General features: G+C 25.7%; 8 protein-coding genes across 8 annotated transcripts in view, besides 13 other annotated features; 3 read left to right on the forward strand and 5 right to left on the reverse strand.

Annotated features, from left to right (window-relative positions):
• The first annotated feature begins 234 nt into the window (after nt 1-234).
• Nucleotides 235-375: a microsatellite.
• A 45-nt stretch (nt 376-420) lies between these two features.
• On the forward strand, nt 421-1,609 carry EDI_241570 (serine/threonine protein kinase, putative; the record flags this gene model as incomplete). Its single annotated transcript, XM_001734360.1, has 2 exons — nt 421-546; nt 602-1,609. The coding sequence occupies 2 exons, from the start codon at nt 421-423 to the stop codon at nt 1,607-1,609; spliced, it is 1,134 nt and encodes a 377-aa protein (XP_001734412.1).
• Nucleotides 1,610-1,643: 34 nt separating this feature from the next.
• Nucleotides 1,644-1,778: a microsatellite.
• Nucleotides 1,779-2,153: 375 nt separating this feature from the next.
• Nucleotides 2,154-2,204: a sequence feature (AT_rich).
• Nucleotides 2,205-2,266: 62 nt separating this feature from the next.
• Nucleotides 2,267-2,646, reverse strand: EDI_241580 (uncharacterized protein; the record flags this gene model as incomplete). Its single annotated transcript, XM_001734361.1, has 2 exons — nt 2,267-2,415; nt 2,475-2,646. The coding sequence occupies 2 exons, from the start codon at nt 2,644-2,646 to the stop codon at nt 2,267-2,269; spliced, it is 321 nt and encodes a 106-aa protein (XP_001734413.1).
• Nucleotides 2,491-2,537: a sequence feature (AT_rich).
• Nucleotides 2,647-2,765: 119 nt separating the features above from the next.
• Nucleotides 2,766-2,858: a microsatellite.
• Nucleotides 2,852-3,970, forward strand: EDI_241590 (actin, putative; the record flags this gene model as incomplete). Its single annotated transcript, XM_001734362.1, has 1 exon — nt 2,852-3,970. One exon carries the CDS (start codon nt 2,852-2,854, stop codon nt 3,968-3,970), a length of 1,119 nt encoding a protein of 372 aa, XP_001734414.1.
• Nucleotides 3,966-4,000: a sequence feature (AT_rich).
• Nucleotides 4,001-4,005: 5 nt separating this feature from the next.
• EDI_241600 (uncharacterized protein) lies at nt 4,006-5,523 on the reverse strand (the record flags this gene model as incomplete). The annotated part of the gene is made up of 2 exons (XM_001734363.1): nt 4,006-4,116; nt 4,168-5,523. The coding sequence occupies 2 exons, from the start codon at nt 5,521-5,523 to the stop codon at nt 4,006-4,008; spliced, it is 1,467 nt and encodes a 488-aa protein (XP_001734415.1).
• Nucleotides 5,524-5,530: 7 nt separating this feature from the next.
• Nucleotides 5,531-5,555: a sequence feature (AT_rich).
• Nucleotides 5,556-5,589: 34 nt separating this feature from the next.
• Nucleotides 5,590-5,627: a sequence feature (AT_rich).
• A 16-nt stretch (nt 5,628-5,643) lies between these two features.
• Nucleotides 5,644-6,546, reverse strand: EDI_241610 (uncharacterized protein; the record flags this gene model as incomplete). The annotated part of the gene is made up of 1 exon (XM_001734364.1): nt 5,644-6,546. The coding sequence occupies one exon, from the start codon at nt 6,544-6,546 to the stop codon at nt 5,644-5,646; it is 903 nt and encodes a 300-aa protein (XP_001734416.1).
• Nucleotides 6,437-6,465: a sequence feature (AT_rich).
• A 32-nt stretch (nt 6,547-6,578) lies between the features above and the next one.
• Nucleotides 6,579-6,659: a sequence feature (AT_rich).
• Nucleotides 6,660-6,808: 149 nt separating this feature from the next.
• Nucleotides 6,809-6,857: a sequence feature (AT_rich).
• A 600-nt stretch (nt 6,858-7,457) lies between these two features.
• Nucleotides 7,458-7,576: a microsatellite.
• Nucleotides 7,577-7,656: 80 nt separating this feature from the next.
• EDI_241620 (RAC GTPase, putative) lies at nt 7,657-8,244 on the forward strand (the record flags this gene model as incomplete). Its single annotated transcript, XM_001734365.1, has 1 exon — nt 7,657-8,244. The coding sequence occupies one exon, from the start codon at nt 7,657-7,659 to the stop codon at nt 8,242-8,244; it is 588 nt and encodes a 195-aa protein (XP_001734417.1).
• A 58-nt stretch (nt 8,245-8,302) lies between these two features.
• Nucleotides 8,303-8,384: a sequence feature (AT_rich).
• EDI_241630 (DNA repair helicase rad3/xp-D, putative) lies at nt 8,384-10,426 on the reverse strand (the record flags this gene model as incomplete). The annotated part of the gene is made up of 1 exon (XM_001734366.1): nt 8,384-10,426. One exon carries the CDS (start codon nt 10,424-10,426, stop codon nt 8,384-8,386), a length of 2,043 nt encoding a protein of 680 aa, XP_001734418.1.
• A 41-nt stretch (nt 10,427-10,467) lies between these two features.
• EDI_241640 (DNA repair helicase rad3/xp-D, putative) overlaps nt 10,468-10,481 on the reverse strand; it is a gene marked incomplete at both ends in the record, with an annotated part of 393 nt that continues 379 nt past the window's right edge. The window contains one exon of the mRNA XM_001733199.1: nt 10,468-10,481. This exon is cut by the window's right edge and continues 379 nt beyond it. Within this exon, the coding sequence (XP_001733251.1) occupies nt 10,468-10,481 (14 nt within the window).

Genomic DNA, 10,481 nt, shown 5'->3' on the forward strand with positions numbered 1-10,481 from the left:
TTCTGGGTTATTTCTTTACTATTAACATACGTAATTTGCTAATGATAATACTTTGGGATGGAATAAGTTTTAATCACACAACAGAAATGAAAATAATTTCATTTAGAATTATTACAACAAGAATTTACAAAAAAAGAAACAAAAGAGTAAGTAGAATAAGTAATTGAAAACGAAAGACCTTTAAGAAATACTTTAAAACAAAATAAGTTAAAAATTAGGGTTGATAATCTACCGAGAAAAAACAATACAAAAGAGCAATAAAACATTAAGAATAAAGAAGAATGAAAAAAGAGAAATAGAATAATATAAATATATAAAACTAAAAAAAAAGAAAAAAAAATGAAGATTTTAGAAAAAGATAGAAAAAGTAGAAAATCCTTTTTGTGGGTTTTAAGAAAATAATTAGATCATCAAATTTGAATGTCAACAGTAAAACAGATTCAAACAGGATATATTGTTAAGGAAGGAAGTAATGTAAAAAGTTGGAAGAAAAGGTGGTTTGTATTTACCACAGATGGGAATATTAGTTATTACACAAATAGACAAGTTTGTAAGAATTACAAAAGAAAAAGACAAAAAAAGAAATAACAAATATTTTTAGGAGACATGTAAAAAAGGAGAAGTTGATATGAAACATGCAATAAAAGTGATTAAAGTAAATGGAAAAAAGTTAATGATAGAAATTCATTTTGATAGTTCGCGAGTATTTAGATTAAAGTTTGATGATGAAGAAGTAGAAGAAAGATGGTATAAAAGTTTTATTGAATTTATTGAAGATAATAAAACATCACAAAATGGATTTTCACGTTATGAAGAAATTGATTTAAATAATTTTAATATTGGAAATACAATAATGCAAACAGATAAAGGTTCTGTTCAAACAGTTACTTATACAAGAACACAAATTAAATATTCAATGAAAACATTATTAAAATTAACATTAAATAGTGATGAAATTGAATATATTGAATCAATTCATAATTCTCTTAAATTATCTGAGTGTCCATATTTATGTCGTACTTGTTTATCATTTCAATCAGAAAATTTACATTTTGTAATGAACGAATATCCAACAAAAAAATTATCAGAAATAATGAATTCTTCTATTCTACCTATTCCTCGTGTTAAATTTTATGCAACAGAATTATTACTTGCAATTAATGCTTTACATAAATGTAATTATATTCACATGGAAATTAATCCTGAAACTGTTTTAATTACTGAGGATGGTCATATCTTTTTAACTACTCCAGTTGGTTTACGTGCTTCTTATAAATGTGGTTATAATTATTTTGCTCCTGAATTATTAGAAAAAAAACAACCAACTGCTGCTGTCGATTATTGGAGTTATGGTATTTTATTATTTGCAATGGCATTTGGTGAAGCACCTTTTTATGATACAAATCCATCGACTGTATGCAAAAAAATTATCAGTGAACCTATTAATTTCCCTTATAATACTTTCCCTGAAGTAGAAAGTTTTGTAACAGAATTACTTGTAAAAGATCCATCAAAAAGAAATTGTGATTTTGAAGCTCTAAAATTTCGTCCATTCTTTGTTGGAATTAACTTTGATAAATTTCAAAAGAAAGAAGTTTCTTTACAATAAACTAATTTATGAATAGTTAAAATTTATTTTTAAAATTTATCTATTTTTTATAGAATTCTTTTTGGATGTTGTTTGTTTTTTTAAGAAAATATTTATTTTCTTTAACCAGAATCCTTTTTCAATTCATATTCTTTATTTATTTTTTCATTTATTTATATTAATTATCCATCGAAACTTTAAGGACAATCTCCTTAGACTAAGATACAATTAATTATATTTCTATTACCAATTAATTACTTTTTGTATTAATTATCTCTTTGTTTGTTAATGTTTTGGAAGAACTGTTTGATGAAATATAATTAAAAAAGATTCCTAATTCAGTTTTAAATAGAAAACAATAAAAATAATTTCTTTATACTTCTTAAGTAAAAAATAGAACAGTCTTTCGTTACTTGTAACACAAAGTTAATAATCAATATAATCAACAAAAGAAAAGTAAAAATAATAACACTAAGCAATACTCAATAAATAAACAACTCTCGTTAAAGAATTAATGTGAACAGTTTACGAAAAAAATAACAATATATTGTAAAGAAATAATCAGTAATAAAATTATATTTATAAAATAGGAATTCTTTTTAATAAAATATAATAACCTTAAAATAATGAAACATAAATTATCATAGTTCTAAATTAATGTATTAATTTATGTACTATTTATTCATTTTGGTCATATTTTTTCTCATATAATGGTAAGTATCTACGTAGTTGAGCAACCTGAAGATTTGAAACTAAAGTTTTTCTCAACTTTCCCATATCAACAGAATCAATTTGTTTCAATTCACCTGAAGTTAACAATGAATACCCTAAAAAGGTTAGAATATTATCAAAGAAGAAGAAATTACTAAAAAATCAATAGACAAACATTCATAAGAATGTACTAATAATTCTATTTCATATAATTTTTTTTCATTTTTATTAATTTTATCTGATTGAATAAATGAATCAATAGAATCTAACTGATTATCAAATGAATTAGATGATTGTAAAGGAGGAAATTCTATCTTGTTATGTCCTTTTGATCTAAAAGACTTCATTTTTTTTTCTATCTAAAGATTGTTCTCTGTTATCTATTCCTTTCCTTTCGATTTTTGAGCAGATGAGAAAAGTTAAGGATAACAGGAACATAAAAGAATCTAATAAAAGGAATAATTTCAAGATAAAACTTGAAATAAAAATTAGAAATAATAAAAAGAAGAGAACTAAAATAAAATAATAAAAAAGTAATAAATAAAAAGAAAAATGGAAACACCAATAGTTTTGGATTTTGGGTCACAAACGTGTCGTGTAGGAAATGCCGGAGAATCTATGCCAACAAATATTTTTCCATCGTATGTCGGAATTCCGAGGGAAAGGTCACAACTAAAACCTGATTTTTATGTAGGAAAGATCTTAAAGGAACAAAAACGAGAATTTCAAATCAAATCACCAATCAAAAATGGAACGATTGAAGATATTTCAATGGCTAGTGCATTATTTAAAAATGCGTTAGACGAATGTCAAGGATATGGAAAACCTATATTATTTACTGAACCTGCACTAAATCCAAAACAAATTCGAGAAAAAACAATACAATTATTGTTTGAACGATTTAAAGCACCATCAGTTTACTTTTCTATTCAACCAATTCTTTCGTTATTTGCATCAGAAAAGACAGATGGATTAGTTATAGATTCAGGCGCTGATATTACACAAATTATACCAATTTATGAAGGATATGTTATTTCATCATGTGTTCATAAACAGTATATTGCAGGAAATGATTTGTTGGAATATCTTGTTTCTACAATTAGTGAAAAAAGAGATGTTAACCTTTCTACAGCAGCAGCAAAAGAAGTACTTGAAAATCAAGTTAAAAAAGATTGTCTTGTAGCATTAGATTTAATGGATGTAGTACGATTATCATCAGATCCAGATTTATTACGTACATACACTTTACCAGATGGAACAGAATTTTCAATTGAAGAAGAACGATTTTTATGTCCAGAAATTTTGTTTAGACCAGAATTATTTATTAATGATGATATTTTAGCAAAAGGATTAGATGTTGCATGTTATGAGTGTGTAATGAAATGTGATATTGATGTTAGACGTTGTTTATTTGGGAATATTTTATGTGCTGGTGGTAATACTCTTTATCCTGGATTTGCTGAACGTCTTGCTTCAGGTGTACAAAAATTATGTAATGATTCAATTGAAGTTGGTATTGAAGCACCAGCAGATAGACAATATTCATCTTGGATTGGTGGTTCAATATTTGCTTCTATTTCAGAATTTAATCAATTAGCTGTCAATTCATTTGAATATGATGAGTTTGGTGCTCAAATAATTAATAAAAAATGCAAAATAAGTTGGGATTAATTAAATTTAAAAATGAAAGATTTAATTAAAGAAGTTTATAAGATTTTGATAACATAAGCACCTTCAATGATAATATCATGACAAGTAGAGTAATACTCTTCAGGTAAAGTTTTACCACTAAAAGTAAAGTTATATTGTTTAGCACCCTAAACGATTAAAAGATATTTATTAATAAAAAAAGAAAGAAGAGAACAAACTATAATTCCATAATTGTCTGATGAATGAGAATAATAATTAAAATATACATTATATGGAAGAATATTATAAAAACATTCTTGTAATTCAGAAACACCATCTTCTTGTTGCGATGGAATAAGTACAGTTTCAAAAAGTTCTTCCCATCCAGAAATAGTAATTTCTTGTAATAAATTAGTGGTTGGTTTTAATCTAATTTGACCTAATTTTTTGTTTGAAGAATATTCCACTTTTGCTTTCTTACCATCACCACAAACATAATATTCTTGACCATTATTCAATTGAGTTCCAATAATATCATCATATTCTTTATTTCTTTTATATTTTAATTTAGTTGCATCAAAAATATCAAATGATTCATTATATGATATCCATGAATCAAATGCATATGTATTACCACACAAATATATATCTTCTGTTGCTGACATTTTACCTAAATAATATTCTTTTGTATGTCCTAATTCTTTTCCTCTAACAATAAACCCTTCTTCATTCCATCCAACAATAACCGATGATGACACAGATCCTAAATGATATTGTATTTCATCTATTCCATACTTTCCATTTTTACTAATAGCATTTGTACATTTAATATTTTCTTCAGTTAAACTTCCAAGATTTCTACATCTTTTATACTCTGGATGATTAAGAATTAATGGTGTTTTATTTTCAAATAAAGCTCTTTTAATGTCACTAACTTTGTGATACTTTTTGTACTGATTAACTGAGATTTGAATAGAAGTTAAATTAACTATATCAGGATTTGATATGTTCATTAGTGTATCTAATTTAGGTAATACAAATACATCTGTTGGTTGTGTTCTTTCTTTAACAATATCAAATGAAATACTAGAATAACCACCAAACAATTTATAATATTGACATTCACCCTTAAGTTGATCATCAATACAATCACCTTGAAATTCATTACGGACTAATTCATCTAATTTATTAGGAGAAATTGATGCATAATTATTACGTCCTAATCTAGCACTTAAATGCAAATATTCAGTATATAATAATGACAAATAATAAGCAGATACTGATGAATAATCAAAAGTTGCATTTCTATAATGAAAATAGTTTTTTGAAGCATTAGAAGCAATAATTGGAATATTTGGTAATTCTAAAATAAAAGTATTTGGTAATTCAGTTTCTTCATAATAAATATTTTGAATTGAATAAATTTCACTTATAACGTTAACATTAGTTTTTAAAATAACATATCCTGTCAATAATTGAATTATTATTAATGAAATCCACATTAAACACATTGGAGCGTGTTGGTGTATTTGAAAAAATATTTTCATTTTTAATGATTGAAAGAAATTGATAATTTGTGCTTTATTAATTCTCATTAAGTTGATAATTAAAATATTTTTTTTTATTTCCTTTAACTTTTTAGTTCCATTTTAAAAAGGACGAATATAAATTAATTAGTTTTAATTCTATTATTTAATTTCTATTTTCAAGATGAATTATTGTGCAGTAAATATGATACTCTCTGTTGATGTTTTAGCATTTGTTTGTTCTTGGTTAAATGATGTACACCCAACAACACACAAAGCCTCACAAAAATGTTTTAGTCCCCATTGTTCATTAATAGAATCAAATTGTTTTTGATTAAATTTTCTACCAATACGTTCTAATTGCATTCCATTATATTTAAATTGTTCATGACGTGAGACAAATGCTTTTAAAGAACGTTGATCTATTTGAGTTCCCTTAACAATAAAAATGACAAGTTCGGGATATTTTAAGATTGTATTTAATGAACTTGACTTAATTTGATTATTTGAAATATCAAAATATTTTAAAGCATTTCCTAATGGTGTGTTTTGAAGTTGAATTAATGTGTTATTTGTTAAATTATTATTTGTACATATCAGTGTATCTAATGGAACATCTTTTAATTGGGTTATAATTGAATCTTTAAGTCTACATTCACTAACATTAAGATTCTTTAAATGTGGTAATGCTGCTATATCATCAATACAATTTGTTGCAATAGATGTTGCAGAAACATTTAACGCAACAAGACAATCAAATCTTTTTGGTATTAAAAATTGTGTTAAAAGAGTGTGTGATATGTTTAATGAATAAATACATTTAGGAAGATATTTTAAAGCAAAATTTGGTGTTCTTCTTGGGAGAGTTAGCTCATGAGGGAATGGTGGTTGAGTAAGTACTTCACAAAGTTGTTGATACCTACATAAAGCACAACGACATTTAGATAGTCTTGAATTTCTATGAGGTGGAACATGTATTTCCAATAATTTTAATGTTAAAATATTTAATAACTCAAAAAGGTATTGGTGGGTGTCTATATCAGATGGTGTTTGAATAGGTAATTTCCAGAGAGAATCATACAATCGTTGCATATCTCAATACACTTTTATTAAGTTTCCTTTAGTAAAAAATAAAACTATAATTTATAGTTTTTTTTATTAAAAATGAAATTATATAATTATACTTTTTTTTAATAATTTTAAAAGTATTCAGAAGATGATAATGAGAAAAGAGAATATTGTTGAATGAACTAATTCTATTTCTTCATTTCCCAACAAATGAACTAAACCTTTTCATTCTATTTTTTTTTTAGAGAACCAAAAAGAAAATTTTATTCTTTGAGAAATATTCAGCTAATAAAATTATTTATTTGATTATTTTATTTTCAAACTTTATTTATTTTCATAATGAATACTACAGATCCATATGTTTTTTGTTTCAATTTATTAAGATAAAAGATTAGTTTTAACTTGACCAACATTTCAAATAACGAATTAAAATAAACTATTAAAAGTGCATTGATAAAAACTATAAAAAATATGTGAAAGAACTACATTTTTACTATTTTGCAATACTAATATTACTATATAAAAATTAATCAATACAAGTTTCAACTACTTTATTACTAAATTAATTTCTTAATAAAAATGATGTTTTGCAATTAAGTATCCAATGACGGTACTCTAACTTTTCTTTCAATAAAATTCAGTATTATGTTCTAATAGCATTTTAAGATCTCTCTAAAAAAGAAAAAAGTAATGAATTGCATTTTACTCTGGACAAAACTTTTTTGTTAAATTCTTCCATTATAATTATTTTGAAGGAAATGAAAAAAAGTGTTGAAAATTGTGTTATTTAATTTATTGTATTGTTTTTTGTTATCTTTTTCAAAGTTCGCTTTTCGCTTTCATTATGAGGAAGATGGGTAGAAATAAAGATAATGAAAACAAAATATTAAAAAGTCACTTTGAAACGAAGCAATCTAACTTTCCCGTTTTCCATCAATAGAACAGAAAAACTGAAAATAGGAAAAAAATAAAAAAAGAATTGCATTAAAGTAATAGAAAAAGATAGAGTGAAAGAAAAGGAAATAAGAAGAAGAACTTAAAAAGATAAAAAAAACGGCAGGGTTTTAGAAAAAATAAAAAGATCTAGGAGGTAAAAGAAAAAGCGAACAATCTTAATTTCTCAAAAGACAGAAAATGCAAGCCGTCAAATGTGTCATTGTAGGTGATGGGGCAGTAGGAAAGACATGTCTTCTTATTTCATATACAACTAATGCTTTTCCTAATGAATATATTCCAACTGTTTTCGATAATTATTCAGCAACTGTTATGGTTGATTCTAAACCAATTAATCTTGGACTTTGGGATACTGCTGGACAAGAAGACTATGATAGATTAAGACCATTATCATATCCACAAACTGATGTTTTCTTAATTTGTTTCTCAGTTGTCTCTCCACCATCATTTGATAATGTTTCATCTAAATGGCAACCAGAAGTTTCTCATCATTGTCCAAAGACTCCATGTTTATTAGTTGGAACTAAACTTGATATGAGAGAAGATAAAGAACAATTAAAGAGATTAGAAGAGAAAAAAATTACACCAATTACTACTGAACAAGGTGAAGCTAAATGCAAAGATATTGGAGCAGTTAAGTATATCGAATGTTCTGCTTTAACTCAAAAGAACTTAAGACTTGTTTTCGATGAGGCTGTTAGAGCTGTTATTTCTCCAGCTGGAGGAGCTAAAAAAGATAAAAAGAAAGGAGGATGTATGCTCTTCTAATTTTATTGTTTCAATTTTTTTTATTCCTTTTTTAGTTAATTTGTTATTATAAAAGTGGTAATAAACAAATATTTAATAAAAATTATTTTTAAACAATTAAATTAATAATTTATTATAATAAAAGAAATAAAAAATAAATTCATTCATTAAACGAACTGAGTTGTTCTTTATGAATATCTTCTAATGTCCATATTGTCTTGCCTTTTTGTGATTTTAAATTAGGTTGGTTATTGAATAAATAACTCATATTCATCAAAAACTCTTTTGTTAATTTAATGCTCTGATCAGCAGAAATATCAGTAAATCTTTTTTCTAAAGCATCAACAATCCATTGAGGCATAGAAGAAATAATTTTACTATCATTAAATCTATATCTTTTATCTGCATATATTGCAACAGCATAATCATTTTTTCCTCTTATACATCTTCCTACACATTGGTTACATGTTCTCATAGCATCAAATATTAAATAATCATCTTTTGAAATAACCTTTTTATTATCAAGGTATTCAATTCGTTCTTTAATTGTAAGAATTTCTGATTGGAGGTATGGAGCTCCTATAATTAAAACAGCTCTAGCAAGATGATTTGTAAAATTTATTCCTTCAGATAACCTACCCCGAGTAACACAAAATAATATAGCACCTTTACCAGTATGACAAGCTAACCTATAGTTCTGAAAAGCAAGAGATGTTTCTTCACCATCATTTGACTCTACAAAAATTAGTTTATTAAGATAGATAGACTCTATAATTTTCATTTCATCCCAATATGAAATACAAATATTCATATATGAATAACTTGGAAAGAAACATAAAATACCATCTGGTACGGTTTTCGATAATTCTACTATTAATCTACCATAAGAATGAATAATTAATCTATTTGATCTATATGTATATTGTGATGAAAATAAAATTCTATCTTGTTTCACTTCTGTTCCTGAAGTATCGGGAGTTTGTGACGTAATTGAAATACTGTCAAATCCTTTTGTTACAAATAATGGACAAATTCTTCTCGTATTACTAAAAGAAGATGTTATTTGTTTTTCTTCAACAACATTATTTAAACCAAGAATATTAATATATGTTTTTAATGGACTTAATGTTCCTGACGTGAATACAATAGAATGAAATTTATTTAATGTTGGTTGAATAGCATTTGCTGCATCAACACAAATTAAATTTAATACACAATGAAAACAATTGTCTTTATCCATTTTCACAACATCTGGGACATAAGAAAATCCTTCTTGACAAGAACAGAGTAATGCTGCAAAATCTGCTACAAGATATAAGTCATCGTAATAAAATGAATCTCCTTTTACGTCTTGTCTTCCTCCATATTCATCTCCAAGTGCTTTAATAAGTAAATGAAGTCTAAGAGGAATAAGACTAACAATCTCTGGTGTTAATGCTAAAGAATCACAAAATGAATCAACAACACTTTTAATTGGAATTGAATGGTGCTCATTAATATGTTGTTTTTTGTGTATGGGAGCTTCACGTAATTTCTCTCTAAAGAAATTAACAATACCTTTCATTAAAATAACAAATTGAATAGAAGTTATTGTATCAATCGGAATATCATTTTCTTCTTCTATTCTTTTTGTTGTTTTTTTATTAGAAAAGAGTTTCTGTCTTTCTTCTTCAGTTTCTTTTGTTAATTCTGAATGTTTAAGTCCTTCTACAAGTCGTTTATATTCATTTTCTAAAGGTCTTTTTGATGCCTCAATTGAAAGAAGTTTTGAAAGACGATTCAATGAAATTGTTGCAAGTTCTAATGTGTCTAGTGATAATGTAAGTGTTTGTGCATCAACAACAACATTATCTACATTATGTGCTTCATCAAAAACAAGCAGCGTTTGATGTAAGTCACTCATTTTACCTACAGTAACATTTTCTACTTTAGGATCAAGAATATAGTTATATGTACAAACTATAAATGGTGATTTATAAAAGTTGTTTCTTGAACAGAAATAGGGACATCTTTGATATTGTTTACCGAATTGAACTAATTCATCTATTCCAGCAATAATTGGTATTTCATCTTCTATATCATGATAATATGGACATAACCCTTTATCTCTTTTTTCTTGACACATTAATTGTGAATGTTTGCTTTCTCTTACATCATCCAATAAACATAAGTGAGCCCTTGATGCTAATACAACTGATGGCATTGATAATTTTGTTAATTCATTAAAAATTTGTTTAATTTCATCTAATAGTACGAGT

This window comes from Entamoeba dispar, genomic scaffold (genome assembly GCF_000209125.1).
Source record: "Entamoeba dispar SAW760 scf_1105229458257 genomic scaffold, whole genome shotgun sequence".
NCBI classification, from domain to species: domain Eukaryota; phylum Evosea; order Mastigamoebida; family Endamoebidae; genus Entamoeba; species Entamoeba dispar.